General features: G+C 41.0%; 4 protein-coding genes across 4 annotated transcripts; all 4 read right to left on the reverse strand.

Annotated features, from left to right (window-relative positions):
• Positions 1-514: 514 nt before the first annotated feature.
• LOC133938513 (oocyte zinc finger protein XlCOF22-like) lies at positions 515-6424 on the reverse strand. The gene is made up of 4 exons (XM_062381493.1): positions 6071-6424; positions 5838-5966; positions 2429-5706; positions 515-1813 (listed from the first exon to the last, which is right to left on the reverse strand). The coding sequence occupies exons 1-3, from the start codon at positions 6246-6248 to the stop codon at positions 4301-4303; spliced, it is 1713 nt and encodes a 570-aa protein (XP_062237477.1). The 5' UTR covers positions 6249-6424; the 3' UTR covers positions 515-1813; positions 2429-4300.
• Positions 6425-7402: 978 nt separating this feature from the next.
• On the reverse strand, positions 7403-10609 carry LOC133938561 (zinc finger protein OZF-like). Its single transcript, XM_062381497.1, has 3 exons — positions 10228-10609; positions 9850-9990; positions 7403-9718 (listed from the first exon to the last, which is right to left on the reverse strand). The coding sequence occupies exons 1-3, from the start codon at positions 10403-10405 to the stop codon at positions 8436-8438; spliced, it is 1602 nt and encodes a 533-aa protein (XP_062237481.1). The 5' UTR covers positions 10406-10609; the 3' UTR covers positions 7403-8435.
• Positions 10610-11089: 480 nt separating this feature from the next.
• On the reverse strand, positions 11090-14218 carry LOC133938497 (gastrula zinc finger protein XlCGF26.1-like). The gene is made up of 3 exons (XM_062381492.1): positions 13844-14218; positions 13602-13739; positions 11090-13466 (listed from the first exon to the last, which is right to left on the reverse strand). The coding sequence occupies exons 1-3, from the start codon at positions 14019-14021 to the stop codon at positions 12016-12018; spliced, it is 1767 nt and encodes a 588-aa protein (XP_062237476.1). The 5' UTR covers positions 14022-14218; the 3' UTR covers positions 11090-12015.
• A 1472-nt stretch (positions 14219-15690) lies between these two features.
• Positions 15691-16605, reverse strand: LOC133933548 (zinc finger protein 709-like). Its single transcript, XM_062380685.1, has 3 exons — positions 16564-16605; positions 15893-16418; positions 15691-15758 (listed from the first exon to the last, which is right to left on the reverse strand). Exons 1-3 carry the CDS (start codon positions 16603-16605, stop codon positions 15691-15693), a joined length of 636 nt encoding a protein of 211 aa, XP_062236669.1.
• Between the last annotated feature and the right edge of the window lie 218 nt (positions 16606-16823).

A 16823-nucleotide genomic window follows, 5' to 3' on the forward strand; every position in this document is an offset into this window, starting at 1 on the left:
CCTTGAGATTTCTTCAAAAAAATATTTCAAATACTTCAAATTCTGCAGTGTCTTGTACGTTGGCACTTTCCACCCCCATAAACACTTAGATCCCTCTGATTTCCAAATAAAAGTATATCCAGTAATAGTATTTCTACTTAGTTTCTGGGTATAATGGCAGTCTGAGCTGCTTCGTTACAAACTAAACGTTTCCCATTGAAGGCTTTTTTACGAAGATGAAACCATCAAACATCTGCATTTAAACTTTGAAGGTCACATGATGTTCCAGGGAAAATGGTTTTAACATCAACGTAAACTGTAAATGAGTTTGAAATGTGAAGGACTGCTACATTTCATAATATTGATGCCGATTCAAACAAGGAAAGACTGAATAGAAAAGATAGAGGACTTTAGAATTAAAATCAAAAGACTCTCCAGCTTGTATTTTAAGATGAGCGAACACACTGATAAAAGTTGCAAACTCTTATTATCATTCTCAATTTCCAGTTTAGATTCAGAGAAAGACAAGGTGACCGAAAGTGAAATACTGTCTTTAATTTTATATCTTAACATTTCCATAGTTCATGCTGAACACATTAAACGTTAAATAATTTTCACTCTTACACGGTAGAGATTCTAAACAGGTTTGTGAACGTGATGGTATGACATGACATCTGGGAAACAAGGCAAAGATGCATATGTAATGTAAAACAATACAATAAACTCTGCACCATTACTCACAAGTGTACTATTAATCTGCAAGTTATGCTTTAGTAGAAAAGGAAAATGACGAAAGGCGATAAATAAGCTGTTCAAGTTGAATCCCAGTTTAAGTTTTGACTTTTAGAAGCCACTCCACACAAAGTATTTCAGCTCTGTTGATTTTCCCCAGCGTGAGTCCTTCTGTGTAATCTTAGCCCCGTGTTATGAGCAAAATTCCTCCCACACAGGTTGCATGTGTACGGCTTCTCCCCTGTATGGACTCGGGTGTGTATTTTCAACGTGGTGTTGATGGCAAACCTCTTCCCACACCAAATACATTTATAAGGCTTTTCCCCTGTATGCACCCGGACGTGATTAGTGAGAGACGAGTGATGAGAAAACTTATTACCGCAGAAGATACAGCTGTACGGCTTCTCCCCCGTGTGAGTTCGGTTGTGCCTCCTCAGGTCGGCTCTACGGGTGAAAGTTTTCCCGCAAGTGACGCAGTTGTGCGGCCTCTCGCCTGAGTGAGTTCTCATATGACTGATGTGGTTTGATTGACATTTGAACCCTTTCCCACAGGTGCCACATTCAAAACGTTTATCACCCGTGTGGGTCCTCGAGTGAAATTTGAACTTTAAGAAATCATTAAACTCTTCAGAGCAAAGCATGCATTTGAAATGTTTGTTCTCTGGTGTCTGATGAGAACTCGCATTCTCCTGGTGTCCTCCTTCAAGGTCTCTGTCATTAGCTATGTGTGAGTTGTTGGTAAGCTGATGGTCACTGTTTAGAACGGATACGCCCGAACCCCCTGTGTAAGATTCGGATTTCACTTGTGTGGCTGTGAGGTGGGTCTGCAACTGTCTTTGTGCTGCGTTCTGAATTTGGTGAGGATCCATTAGCACAATCTGGTCTTCAGTGTAATCACTTCCCTCATGTGCAAGTCTTAACAAGTCAGTCTCCTGCTTCAGTACAAGCTGCTCTCTGTCCCGACTGGAGCAGAGTTCCTCCGCATCCACGCTAAACTCTGACTCCCCTTGGCTCAGGGTGGAGTTCCTCTTCTGGTTACAGTCACAGAGACTCTGTTGTCCCAGGAGAACCTCCTCATTACAGGAAGAAGACTGAGAGACGTCTGAAGTGGAACCAAAAAAAAGCACATAGTCAGTGGGTTAGAGGAGCATCTCTGGAAAGCTATGAATCCCCTAGTGGTGTGTTCAAACCCATTATTTAAGCCCTAGGAGGCGTATTGTGAGCTGTTTCACTAATTAATGAATCAATAACTAATACACTCCGTCAATGACTTTAGGTTTTCACCTGTGTCCTATTGTTTGTTTGGTTGTGACCATGATTTCAAAATAAACAACTCCACCGACCACAAACCTTGTTGGACGGACGTCGTATAAATCTGACGATTTTTGGAAACATTAAGCAGATTCAGTATTCGTTTTTTTGATTTTTTTTTTCTCAAACATTGCTGGATAGGACGGTTTGCGACATTTTGGATTGATTTCTAAGAGAATTATTCTTGGGTTGCTGCGTACAATTGTGTAGTGAATTGAATTGTTTTCTAATGTGTTGTTTCATGCGTTTTTGTTTGTTTCTGTACCTGCATGTGCTATGAGTTGCATTGCGTTCAGCTCTCTCGGCCACCGTAAAATACAGCATATATATAATATGAAAAAAGAGGATGGAGACCTGTCGTCAATTCATTTAGCCCCTGTCATCAGTGGACGGTGATGCTACAAACCTTTCTCGGGTGGTTTGGTCTCCAGCAGTCTCCGCTGACGCTCGATCTCCTCCTCGTAAACCTGAACTGTTTGTTCAAAGACTCCTAATATTTCCTCAGCGGCAGCGATCAGTCGCTCACTCACAAACTTTCTGAAACACAGGACCGACGACATGTTTAATCCGCGGGACATGAGATCAACCACAGCTGACGAGACGCTGGGATATGCACACAGCTGCACACAGCTGCGACTATTTGTTTACTTCCGCCAGGGGTGGGAAAAACTACTTCCAGATTAGACAGGAGTCCTTTCCATTTCAAGGGACTGCGCCCCCTAGCTGGTGTTTGGCGCCAGAGTTTTAATAGCGGCTCTCAATCTGAGAGATTCTCCGCCCCTCCTCTGGACTCCAGGGCCTATCTGAAAAAAGCTATTAGGAATGAGAAATAAAAACAGTCATGTACTCTTCTGAACTCCTCTGCAGCAGTTCTCTAATATTCAGCTCTGTCTGATTAATTTGAAGTGGATATTTAACTTCCTTTCTTCATTGTTGATATCACTTCAAAAACAAAGTATTCTTCAGTATTTCCCTGTATTGTGTTTCAATTCAATCCAGCAGCACCAAGTTACACAAACATGAATGATAGTCCTCTAAATATGCAAGATGTTTTTCATCTCCTGACCACATCTTTTCACCCAGTGTCATATATATGTCCAAGAGTTTTTTGCTAATTTACAGACAAATACAAATATAGTGTGACAACATAAAATACATCATCATATTTCAAAAAACTTTTATAACTACAAATGCCGTGAAGTAATGATTACACGTAGTTCAAATAATAACCATTTACAGTGAGTCATTTAGGACAGTGTACACATTAACAACATATTTCTTCATTTGTAATAGGAAAAAAAAGAAAAGGGAAGTCATCTGATAATCTGCACCACATACTGTGTTCTTATAAATTTCTGTTCCACAAATATGTCCGATTTTTACATCTTGATCCACAGTCTTTCCTGACACATTGACAACATCTCTAGACATTCACTGATAATAAACTATCCTGGATCTGCCACTTTACCCAATCAATTTCTCTCACCCCCGTCCCCTTCCTGCACCATCTGGTATAAATGGCTGACACATGAATAAACAAAGAGACATGGATGAAAACATCACTTTGCAGATGAAAATATCGATGAGTCACATGAAGAACAGAAACGTGAGTACTTCAGCAAATGTTGTTGACCATGTACTGCATCAAAGATATTGTGATGTCTCCTCAATGGGATATTTTCTACATTCAGTTGCAGAGATGCAGCTAATGCAATTGTACACAATCTCTCTTGTGTAGATGTAAGTGATGAACCTGGCTGTAGTTCGATGCTTTGTGAGGTTATTGAAGTCTGCTCCTCATCAGTGGTGATGGAACTTCATAAAGCATTGAACTACATCAAGGTTCATCTCAGGTTTGGCCCCCTGGAAACATTTCCAGTCTCGTTGTTGATCACTGTTTTATCTTTAATTAATGAATCAATAAGTAAGTAACAAATTCTTTGACAATGCATGAGCAAATCGTATCCCTCTCCTGTTGCCATGGCCTGTTCTCAACTGTTCTCCTGTGGACTTTGTATAAACTGACAAGTCAGAGATCTTTACAACATTTTACAAAAATATCAGTTTTGTTATGTGTGGGTCATCAATTATTTTGTTAGAAGTGATTTGATACCAAATCTTTCCCCACAAGTTGTACATGGATACGACTCCTCACCTTTATGGCTTCTCATGTGGACTTTCAAGCTACATCCACGTGTAAAACTTTTCCCACAAGTTTTGCAAGAAAAGGGTCGCTCGCCCGTGTGCGTTCTCATGATCCTGCAGGGTTTGTCTCGCACTAACACTTTTTCAAAAAGTTTTGCAAGAAAAAGGCTTCTCGCCCGTGTGTACTCTCGTGGATCTTCAAATTTGTGCTAGTTGTGAAAGTTTTGTCACAAGTTTTACAAGGAAAAGATCTCTCACCCGTGTGCGTTCTCTCGTGTCCCTGCAGGGTAGATCTCTGGCTAAAACTTCTCCCACAAGTTTTGCAACAAAAAGGCTTCTCGCCCGTGTGTGTTCTCTCGTGGACCTGCAGGTTCATTTTAGTTGTAAAACTTCTCCCACAAGATTTGCAAGAAAAAGATCTCTCACCCGTGTGCGTTCTCTTGTGTCCCTGCAGGGTAGATCTCTGGCTAAAACTTCTCCCACAAGTTTTGCAACAAAAAGGCTTCTCGCCCGTGTGTGTTCTCTCATGGACCTGCAGGTTCATTTTAGTTGTAAAACTTCTCCCACAAGATTTGCAAGAAAAAGGCTTCTCGCCCGTGTGTGTTCTCTCGTGATCCTGCAGGGTAGATCTCTGGCTAAAACTTCTCCCACAAGTTTGGCAAGAAAAAGGCTTCTCGCCCGTGTGTGTTCTCTCATGGACCTGCAGGTTCCTTTTAGTTGTAAAACTTTTCCTACAAGTTTTGCAAGAAAAAGGCTTCTCACCCGTGTGCGTTCTCTCGTGTCCCTGCAGGGTAGATTTCTGGCTAAAACTTCTCCCACAAGTTTTGCAAGTAAAAGGTTTCTCGCCCGTGTGTATTCTCTCGTGGATCTTCAAATTTGTGCTTAATGTGAAACTTTTTTCACAAAATTTGCAAGAATACAGTTTCTCCCCTGTGTGGACCCTCAAATGTGTTTCTAGTGTTGACTTGTAACAAAATCTCTTTCCACAGGTTTTGCAAAGATATGATTTCTCACCTGTGTGCACCTTCATATGTCTGTTTAACATTGACTTCCAGTTAAAGACTTTTCCACAAGTGTCGCACTCGAAAACCTTTTTACTCTTGCGGATATTCGGCACAATCTTTGACATGGTAGTGCTCCATGCAAGGTTACTGGGACTTGGGCTCCCTTTTGCTCTTGTGATGACATGATGTCCCTTTTCTGATCCCTGCTCTGCATTAGTAACTGATTTTGAGTTTCCATGCTGGCCTCCGTTGAGATCTTGGCACTGAGCTGAGCTGTGGGAGAGGAGCTGGTGGTCAATTGGTTCTGGTTCAATGTGGTCACTTTCCTTGAAAGTAGGATTCAACAAAAGGTTATCTTGATCCTCCTGCTTCAGTACAAGCTGCTCTACTTCCAGACCGATGCAGTGCTCCTCCTCCTCTTTAATCTGTGGAGGTTCTGGCTCCTCTTGGTCCAGACTGGGGTTCCTCTCAAGGTTCCAGAGCTGCTGGTCAGCAGGAAACTCTTCTTCATTAAGAAAATGTTGCACTGGGAGCTCTGGAGGAGACAATGGACAGAAGTAGGTAAATGATAGATTACTGATAGTTATGAGTTTGTGCAATTTGGTGCAGATCCAAGCCAAAATCCAGATTGAGTTAATTTAAATGTGGTTTTAAAAGGAGACAGACCGATGCAGTGCTCCTCCTGCTGCTCCTTAATCTGTCGAGGTTCTGGCTCCTCTTGGTCTGGACTGGGGTTCCTCTCCAGCAGGTCAGCAGGAAACTCTTCCTTGATACAGACTTGTCGCTGTGGGAGCTCTGGAGGAGACAACGGACAGAAGTCATGATAAAAGAGCCCATGTGTTTAGTCTAGCAGGGATTATAAGTGTGGTGTATAGTTCACTAACTCAGGTGATACAGACCTATTCTCTGCAGCTTTACTACAGGTTTCAAAGTTACATCCAGCAGTCTGCGATGACGACAAATCTCATCTTCGTACTTTGTGACAGTCGCTTCAAAACATCCAAATATGTCTTCAGCAGCAGTGTGTAACCTCTCGTGGATAAACTGTCTTAAACTCTGGATTGTTGACATTTCCATTCGGACACTTTAGCCAACTAACTTCTCAGAGAACGCAGCAAAGACCCAATACGGAAGATGGCGACTTGCTTTACTTCTGCCGACAAGTGTTATAAACGAAACAAAACCACGTGCGTAGTAGAAGAGTTGATCCGAAAGCATTTAACCGAGTAGCATCAAATCCTGTGGGATGTTAGCATAGCAGGCTAACAACAGTACTTCTTCTTCTTCTTCTTCTAATCATGGTTGTAAAACCGTTTCCAGGCGCACTACTGCCACCTTCTGGATGGAGCGTGGCTCAAAACAGATTCAGGACTAAAACATTGAATTCTCCTTATAAATCCGGCATCTATTAAATATATAAAGACAGTCATGTACTTTACTGAACTCCTCAGCACTAGTTCTGTAATATTCAGCTCTGTCTGATTAATTTTAAGTGGATATTTAACTTCCTGTCTCCTTTGTTGATATCATTCTAAAACAAAGTATTCTTCAGTGTTTCCATGTATCGTACTTGTTTCCATTCAATCCGGCAGCCATAAGTAACAGACACTTTTGAATGATAGTCCTCTAAATGTGTAACATGTTTTTCATCAAGATCACCTGACCACGTCTTTTCACCCAGTTTCATGTTGATGTCCAGGAGTTTTTTGCTGCCGCCTTCTGGATGAAGTGTGGCTCAAAACAGATTCAGGACTAAAAAATTAAATTCTCCTTGTAACTCCGTTATCTATTAGAGATATAAAAACTGTCATGTTCTAAAGAAAGTTGCAAGAATTCCTGTTACTGCACCAAAGTGTTATCAGTACTTTTCTGACCCTGACCACATCCTATCACCCAGTTTCATGGTGACATCCTGGATTTTGAGCATATGTTTGATAACTAGCAGATGTGATGGAAATTCATCTTTAGATTTGAAATATTGAAATTCTCCGACTGGAGTTGCTTTTGAGTCTTTATAATAATAAGCTCTGCAGAGTTTCTACAACAATTACGGGTGCTCGAAATGGAACAACTGGCTGCAAGTTCACAAAAGCCAGAACTTTTACAAAGAGGAATTTCATGAGACAGGATATGAAAAAGAAGAAGACATGAAAGACAGGAGATCATCCTCTGTGTGTTATCTGCTGTGTCCGTCGATCCGCGGTACCAGTTGGAAGAAAAACATAAAAAAATAAGGGTTCCTGCCTGTTTATCAAGGTCATAGCAGGGAGACACATAGTCAGGGGAATTTTTCTCCACAAAGACAAACACAGATTCAACGTGTGACAGAAGTAAAATACTATCACAATAGTTCAAGAAACTTTAATAAACTGCAAATGCACTGAAGTATTGAATACACGTAGCACAAAAAAATAACCATTGAGTCATTTAGGACAGTTTACACATTACCAACATATATTTCTTCTTTTGTAATTGGAAAAAAAAGAAAAGGGAAGTAATCTGTTATCTGCACCACATACTTTGTTCTTATAAATTTCTGTACCACAAATATTTTAGATTTTTACATCATGATCCAAAGTCTTTCCTGACACATTGACATCTCTCAACATTCAGTGATAATAACATATCCTGGAACTGCCCCTTAAACCCAATCAATTTCTCTCACCCCCGTCCCCTTCCTGCATCATCTGGTATAAATGGCTGATAAATTAATAAACAAAGAGACATGGATGAAAACATCACTTCCTTTGCAGATGTAAATGTCAATGACAGTCACATGAAGAACAGAAACGTGGGTACTTCAGCAAATGTTGTTGACCATGTACTGCATCAAAGATATTGTGATGTCTCCTCAATGGGATATTTTCCACATTCAGTTGCAGAGATGCAGCTAATGTAAATGTACACAATCTCTCTTGTGTAGATGTAAGTGATGAACCTGGCTGTAGTTCAATGCTTGGTGAAGTTATTGAAGTCTGCTCCTCGTCAGTGGTGATGGAACTTCATAAAGCATTGAACTACATCAAGGTTCATCTCTTGTTTGGTCTCCTGGAAACATTTCCAGGGTCGTTTTCGCTAACTGTTGTATCTTTAATTAATGAATAAATAACTAAGTAACAACTTCTTTGAAAACGAATGAGCAAATCTTATCCCTCTCCTGTTGCCATGGTGTGGCTTCTCAACTGGATGTATTCTCATGTGGACTTTGTATAAACTGGCAAGTCAGAGATCTTTACAACATTTTAAAAAAACATATCAGTTTTGCTATGTGTGGGTCATCAAATGTTTTGTTAGAAGTGATTTGATACCAAATCTTTCCCCACAAGTTGTACATGGATACGACTCCTCAATTTTATGGCTTCTCATGTGGACTTTCAAGCTACATGCACGTGATAAACTTTTCCCACAAGTTTTGCAAGAAAAAGGCTTCTCGCCCGTGTGCGTTCTCTCGTGATCCTGCAGGGAAGATCTCTGGCTAAAACTTCTCCCACAAGTTTTGCAAGAAAAAGGCTTCTCGCCCGTGTGCGTTCTCTCGTGATCCTGCAGGGTTTGTCTCGCACTAAAACTTTTCCCACAAGTTTTGCAAGAAAAAGGCTTCTCGCCCGTGTGTGTTCTCTCGTGGACCTGCATATGCATTTTAGTTGTAAAACGTCTCCCACAAGTTTTGCAATAAAAAGGTTTCTCACCTGTGTGCAATCTCTCATGGACCTGCAGGTTACTTCTACGGTTAAATCTTGCCCCACAAGTTTTGCAAGAAAAAGGTTTCTCGCCCGTATGAGTTCTCTCGTGATCCTGCAGGGTTTGTCTCGCACTAAAACTTTTCCCACAAGTTTTGCAAGAAAAAGGCTTCTCGCCCGTGTGCGTTCTTTCGTGGATCTTCAAATTTGTGCTAGTTGTGAAACTTTTTTCACAACTTTCGCAAGAATACAGTTTCTCCCCTGTGTGGACCCTCAAATGTGTTTCTAGTGCTGACTTGTAACAAAATCTCTTTCCACAGGTTTTGCAAAGATATGGTTTCTCACCTGTGTGCACCTTAAGATGTCTATTTAATAATGACTTCCACTTAAAGACTTTTCCACAAGTGTCACACTGGAGAACCTTTTTACTCTTGCAGATATTCTGAACAATCTTTGACATGGTAGTGCTACATGAAATGTTACTGGGACTTGTGCTCCCTTTTGCTCTTGTGATGACATGATGTCCCTTTTCTGATGCCTGCTCTGCATTACTAACTGATTTTGAGTTTCCATGCTGGCCTCCGTTGAGATCTTGGCACTGAGCTGAGCTGTGGGAGAGGAGCTGGTGGTCACTTGGTTCAGGTTCACTGTGGTCACTTTCCTTGAAAGTAGGATTCAACAAAAGGTTATCTTGATCCTCCTGCTTCAGTACAAGCTGCTCTACTTCCAGACCAATGCAGTGCTCCTCCTCCTCTTTAATCTGTGGAGGTTCTGGCTCCTCTTGGTCCAGACTGGGGTTCCTCTCAAGGTTCCAGAGCTGCTGGTCAGCAGGAAGGTTTTCATCATTAAGAAAGTGTTGCACTGGGAGCTCTGGAGGAGACAATAGACAGACATAGAAAACTGATAGATTAATGATAGTTATGAGTGTTTATATTTAGGTACTGATCCAAGCAAAAACCTAGATCGAGTGAATTTAAATGTGGTTTCAAAAGGAGACAGACCGATGCAGGGCTCCTCCTGCTGCTCCTTAATCTGTGGAGGTTCTGGCTCCTCTTGGTCTAGACTGGGGTTCCTCTCAAGGTTCCAGAGCTGCTGGTCAGCAGGAAGGTTTTCATCATTAAGAAAGTGTTGCACTGGGAGCTCTAGAGGAGAAAATAGACAGAAGTAAGTAAATGATAGATTACTGATAGTTATGAGTTTCTATATTTCAGGGGTTCCTCTCCAGCAGGTCAGCAGGAAACTCTTCCTTGATACAGACATGTCGCTGTGGGAGCTCTGGAGGAGACAATGGACAGAAGTCATAATAAAAGAGCCCATGTTTTTAGTCTAGCAGGGATTATAAGTGTGGTGTATAGTTCGCTAACTCAGGTGATACAGACCTATTCTCTGCAGCTTTACTACAGGTTTCAAAGTTACATCCATCAGTCTGCGATGACGACCGATCTCCTCCTCGTACTTTGTGACAGTCGCTTCAAAACATCCAAATATGTCTTCAGCAGCAGTGTGTAACCTCTCGTGGATAAACTGTCTTAAACTCTGGATTGTTGACATTTCCATTCGAACGCTTTAAACAACTAACTTCTCAGAGAACGCAGCGAAGACCGAATAAGGAAGATGGCGACTTGCTTTACTTCTGCCGACAAGTGTTATAAACACAACATAACCACGTGTGTAGTAGAAGAGTTGATCCGAAAGCATTTAGTCGAGTAGCATCATGTTCTGTTGGATGTTAGCATAGCAGGCTAACAACGGTACTTCTTCTTCTCCTTATAATGACGGTTTACAAACAGCTACCGGGTGCACTACTGCCACCTTCTGGATGGAGTGTGGCTCAAAACAGATTCAGGACTAAAACATTGAATTCTCCTTGTAACTCCGACATCTATTAGAAATATAAAATCAGTCATGTACTCTACTGAACTCCTCTGCAGCAGTTCTGTAATATTCAGCTCTGTCTGATCAATTTGAAGTGGATATTTAACTTCCTGTCTCCTTTGTTGATATCATTCTAAAACAAAGTATTATTCAGTGTTTCCATGTATCGTACTTGTTTCCATTCAATCCAGCAGCACCAAGTTACACACACTTATGAATGATAGTCCTTTAAATGTGTAAGATGTTTTTCATCAAGATCACCTGACCACATCTTTTCACCCAGTTTCATGTTGATGTCCCGGAGTTTTTTGTTATTTTACAGACAAATACAGATTCAACGTGTAACAGACATAAAATACAATCACAATATTTCAAGAAACTTTAATGAACTGCAAATGCACTAAAGTATTGAATACACATAGTACAAAGAATAACCATTTACAGTAAGTCATTTAGGACAGTGTATACATTAAAAATATATTTTCTTATTTTGTAATAGAAAAAGAAAAGAAAAAGGGAAGTCATCTGATAATCTGCACCACATACTGTGTTCTTTAAAATTTCTGTACAACCAATATGTCAGATTTTTACATCATGATCTTCAGTCTTTCCTGACACATTGACAACATCTCTCAACATTCACTGATAATAACATATCCAGGATCTGCCACTTTAACCCAATCAATTGCTCTCTCCCCCGTCCCCTTCCTGCACCATTTGGTATAAATTGATGGTAAATGAATAAACAAAGAGACATGGGTGAATACATCACTTCCTTTGCAGATGTAAATATCAATGACAGTCACATGAAGAACAGAAATGTGGGTACTTTAGCAAATGTTGTTGACCATATACTGCATCAAAGATATTGTGATGTCTCCTCGATGGGATATTTTCCACATTCATTTGCAGAGATGCAGCTAATGTAAATGTACACAATCTCTCTTGTGTAGATGTAAGTGATGAACCTGGCTGTAGTTCAATGCTTTGTGAAGTTATTGAAGTCTGCTCCTCATCAGTGGTGATGGAACTTCATAAAGCATTGAACTACAACAAGGTTAATCTCTTGTTTGGTCTCCTGGAAACATTTCCAGTGTCATTTTCGCTAACTGTTGTATCTTTAATTAATGAATCAATAACTAAGTAACAACTTCTTTGACAATGCTTGAGCAAATCAAATCCCTCTCCTGTTGCCATGGTGTGGCTTCTCAACTGGATGTATTCTCCTGTGGACTTAGTATAAACTGACAAGTCAGAGATCTTTACAACATTTTACAAAAATATCAGTTTTGCTATGTGTGGGTCATCAAATGTTTTGTTAGAAGTGATTTGATAACAAATCTTTCACCACAAGTTGTACATGGATACGACTCCTCACCTTTATGGCTTCTCATGTGGACTTTCAACCTACATCCACGTGTAAAACTTTTCCCACAAGTTTGGCAAGAAAAAGGCTTCTCCCCCGTGTGAGTTCTCTCGTGTATCTTTAGGACATCTCTAGTTGTAAAACTTTTCAAACAGGTTTTGCAAGAAAAAGGTCTCTCGCCTGTGTGCGTTCTCTCGTGGACCTGCAGATTCATTCTAGTTGTAAAACTTCTCCCACAAGTTTTGCAAAGAAAAGGTCTCTCGCCTGTGTGCGTTCTCTCATGTCTCTGCAGGGTATTTCTTACACTAAAACTTATCCCACAAGTTTTGCAAGAAAAAGGTTTCTCGCCAGTATGTGTTCTCTCGTGGATCTGCAGGGTATTTCCACGCATAAAACTTTCCCCACAAGTTTTGCAAGAAAAAGGCTTCTCGCCCGTGTGTATTCTCTCGTGGACCTGCAGATTCATTCTAGTTGTAAAACTTCTCCCACAAGTTTTGCAAGGAAAAGGTCTCTCGCCCGTGTGTGTTCTATCGTGTCTCTTCAGGGTATTTGCACGCATAAAACTTCTCCCACAAGTTTTGCAAGAAAAAGGTTTCTGACCTGTGTGTGTTCTCTCGTGGACCTGCAGGGTATATTTAGATGTAAAACTTCTCCCACAAGTTTTGCAAGAAAAAGGTCTCTCACCTGTGTGTGATCTCTCGTGGATCCTCAAATTTGTGCTAGTTGTGAAACCTTTTTCACACATTTCGCAAGAATGCTGTTTCTGCCCTTTGTGGACTCTCATATGGGTTTTTAGTGCTGACTTTTGACAAAATATTTTTCCACAGCTCTTGCAAAGATATGGTTCCTCACCTGTGTGCACCTTCAGATGTCTATTTAATCCTGACTTCCACTTAAAGACTTTTCCACAAGTGTCACACTGGAGAACCTTTTTACTCTTGCAGGTATTCAGCACAATCTTTGACATGGTAGTGCTACATGCAAGGTTACTGGGACTTGTGCTCCCTTTTGCTCTTGTGATGACATGATGTCCCTTTTCTGATGCCTGCTCTGCATTACTAACTGATTTTGAGTTTACATGCTGGCCTCCATTGAGATCTTGGCACTGAGCTGAGCTGTGGGAGAGGAGATGGTGGTCACTTGGTTCTGGTTCACTGTGGTCACTTTCCTTGAAAGTAGGATTCAACAAAAGGTTATCTTGATCCTCCTGCTTCAGTACAAGCTGCTCTACTTCCAGACCGATGCAGTGCTCCTCCTCCTCTTTAATCTGTGGAGGTTCTGGCTCCTCTTGGTCCAGACTGGGGTTCCTCTCAAGGTTCCAGAGCTGCTGGTCAGATGGAAACTCCTCCTCATTAAGACAATGTTGCTCTGGGAGCTCTAGAGGAGGCAATAGACAGACGTATGTAAATTATAGATTAATGAGAGTTATGAGTGTGTGCAGTTTGGTGCAGATCCAAGCAAAAATCCAGTGAATTCGAGTGAATTCAAATGTGGTTTCAAAAGGAGACAGACCGATGCAGTGCTCCTCCTGCTGCTCATTCTGCTCCTTAATCTGTGGAGGTTCTGGCTCCTCTTGGTCTGGACTGGGGTTCCTCTCCAGCAGGTCAGCAGGAAACTCTTCCTTGATACAGACATGTCGCTGTGGGAGCTCTGGAGGAGACAATGGACAGAAGTCATGATAAAAGAGCCCATGTGTTTAGTCTAGCAGGGATTATAAGTGTGGTGTATAGTTCACTAACTCAGGTGATACAGACCTATTCTCTGCAGCTTTACTACAGGTTTCAAAGTTACATCCATCAGTCTGCGATGACGACCGATCTCCTCCTCGTACTTTGTGACAGTCGCTTCAAAACATCCGAATATGTCTTCAGCAGCAGTGTGTAACCTCTCGTGGATAAACTGTCTTAAACTCTGGATTGTAGACATTTCCATTCGAACGCTTTAGACAACTAACTTCTCAGAGAACGCAGCGAAGACCGAATACGGAAGATGGCGACTTGCTTTACTTCTGCCGACAAGTGTTATAAACACAACATAACCACGTGTGTAGTAGAAGAGTTGATCCGAACGCATTTAGCCGCGTCACAACATCAAGTTCTGTTGGATGTTAGCATGGCAGGCTAACAACAGTACTTCTTCTTATTCTTCTTCTAATGACGGTTGTAAAACAGCGTCCGGGTATATTACTGCCACCTTCTGGATGGAGTGTGTCTCAACACAGATTCAGGACTAAAACATTAAATTCTCCTTGGAAATCAAGGATCTATTAGAAATATAAAAACAGTCATGTACTTTACTGAACTCCTCAGCACTAGTTCTGTAATATTCAGCTCTGTCTGATTAATTTGTAGTGGATATTTAACTTCCTGTCTACTTTGCTGATATCATTCTAAAGTATTCTTCAGTGTTTCTATGTATCGTACTTTTTTCCATTCAATCCAGCAGCCCCAAGTTACACACACTTATGAATGATCGTCCTCTAAATGTGTAACATGTTTTTCATCAAGATCACCTGACCACATCTTTTCACCCAGTTTCATGTTGATGTCCAGGAGTTTTTTGCTGCCACCTTCTGGATGGAGTGTGGCTCAAAACAGATTCAGGACTAACACATTAAATTCTCCTTGTAACTCTGATATCTATTAGATATATAAAAACAGTCATGTTCTAAAGAAGTTGCAAATAAGGGTTCCTGCCTGTTTATCAAGGTCATAGCAGGGAGACACATAGTCAGGGGAATTTTCCTCCACAAAGACAAACACTGATTCAACGTTTGACAGACGTAAAATACAATCACAATAATTCAAGAAACTTTAATGAACTGCAAATGCACAGAAATATTGAATTCACGTATCACAAAAAAATAACCATTGAGTAATTTAGGACAGTGTACACATTAACAACATATTTTCTTCATTTGACATAGGGAAAAAAGAAAAGGGAAGTCATCTGATAATCTGCACCACATACTGTGTTCTTATAAATTTCTGTACCACCATTATGTCAGATTTTTACTTAATGTTCCACAGTCTTTCCTGACACATTGACAACATCTCTCAACATTCACTGATAATAAAATATCCAGGATCTGCCACTTTAACCCAATCAATTTCTCTCACCCCCGTCCCCTTCCTGCACCATCTGGTATAAATTGCTGATAAATTAATAAACAAAGAGACTTGGGTTGAAAACATCACTTCCTTTGCAGATGTAAATATCAATGACAGTCACATGGAGAGCAGACATGTGGGTACTTCAGCAAATGTTGTTGACCATGTACTGCATCAAAGATATTGTGATGTCTCCTCAATGGGATATTTTCCACATTCAGTTGCAGAGATGCAGCTAATGTAAATGTACACAATCTCTCTTGTGTAGATGTAAGTGATGAACCTGGCTGTAGTTCAATGCTTTGTGAAGTTATTGAAGTCTGTTCCTCATCAGTGGTGATGGAACTTCATAAAGCATTGAACTACATCAAGGTTCATCTCAGGTTTGGTCCCCTGGAAACATTTCCAGTGTCATTTTCCCTAACTGTTGTATCGTTAATTAATGAATCAATAACTAAGTAACAACTTCTTTGATAATGCTGGAGCAAATCTTATCCCTCTCCTGTTGCCATGGTGTGGCTTCTCAACTGGATGTATTCTCCTGTGGACTTTGTATAAACTGGCAAGTCAGAGATCTTTACAACATTTTACAAACATATCAGTTTTGCTATGTGTGGGTCATCAAATGTTTTCTTAGAAGTGATTTGATAACAAATCTTTCCCCACAAGTTGTACATGGATACGACTTCTCACCTTTATGGCTTCTCATGTGGACTTTCAAGCTACATGCACGTGTTAAACGTCTCCCACAAGTTTTGCAAGAAAAAGGTTTCTCACCCGTGTGCGTTCTCTCGTGATCCTTCTGGGTTTGTCTCGCACTAAAACTTTTCCCACAAGTTTTGCAAGAAAAAGGCTTCTCACCCGTGTGTGTTCTCTCGTGGACCTGCAGGTTAATTTTAGTTGTAAAACTTCTCCCGCAAGTTTTGCAATAAAAAGGTTTCTCACCTGTGTGCGATTTCTCGTGGATCTTCAAATTTGTGCTAGTTGTAAAAGTTTTGTCACAAGGTTTGCAATAAAAAGGTCTCTCGCCCGTGTGCGTTCTTTCGTGGATCTTCAAATTTGTGCTAGTTGTAAAAGTTTTGTCACAAGCTTTACAAGGAAAAGGTCTCTCGCCCGTGTGCGTTCTCTCGTGTCCCTGCAGGGATTTTCTCGCACTAAAACTTCTCCCACAAGTTTTACAAGGAAAAGGTCTCTCGCCCGTGTGTGTTCTCTCATGGATGTGTCACACTGGAAAATCGTTTTACTCTTGCAGATATTCTGCACAATCTTTGACATGGTAGTGCTACATGAAATGTTACTGGGACTTGGGCTCACTTTTGCTCTTGTGATGACATGATGTCCCTTTTCTGATGCCTGCTCCGCATTACTAACTGATTTCGAGTTTCCATGCTGGCCTCCGTTGACATCTTGGCACTGAGCTGAGCTGTGGGAGAGGAGCTGGTGGTCACTTGGTTCTGCTTCACTGTGGTCACTTTCCTTGAAAGTAGGATTCAACAAAAGGTGATCTTGATCCTCCTGCTTCAGTACAAGCTGCTCTATTTCCAGACCGATGCAGTGCTCCTCCTCCTCTTTAATCTGTGGAGGTTCTGGCTCCTCTTGGTCCAGACTGGGGTTCCTCTCAAGG

This window comes from Platichthys flesus, chromosome 3, assembly GCF_949316205.1.
Source record: "Platichthys flesus chromosome 3, fPlaFle2.1, whole genome shotgun sequence".
Classification (NCBI taxonomy): domain Eukaryota; kingdom Metazoa; phylum Chordata; class Actinopteri; order Pleuronectiformes; family Pleuronectidae; genus Platichthys; species Platichthys flesus.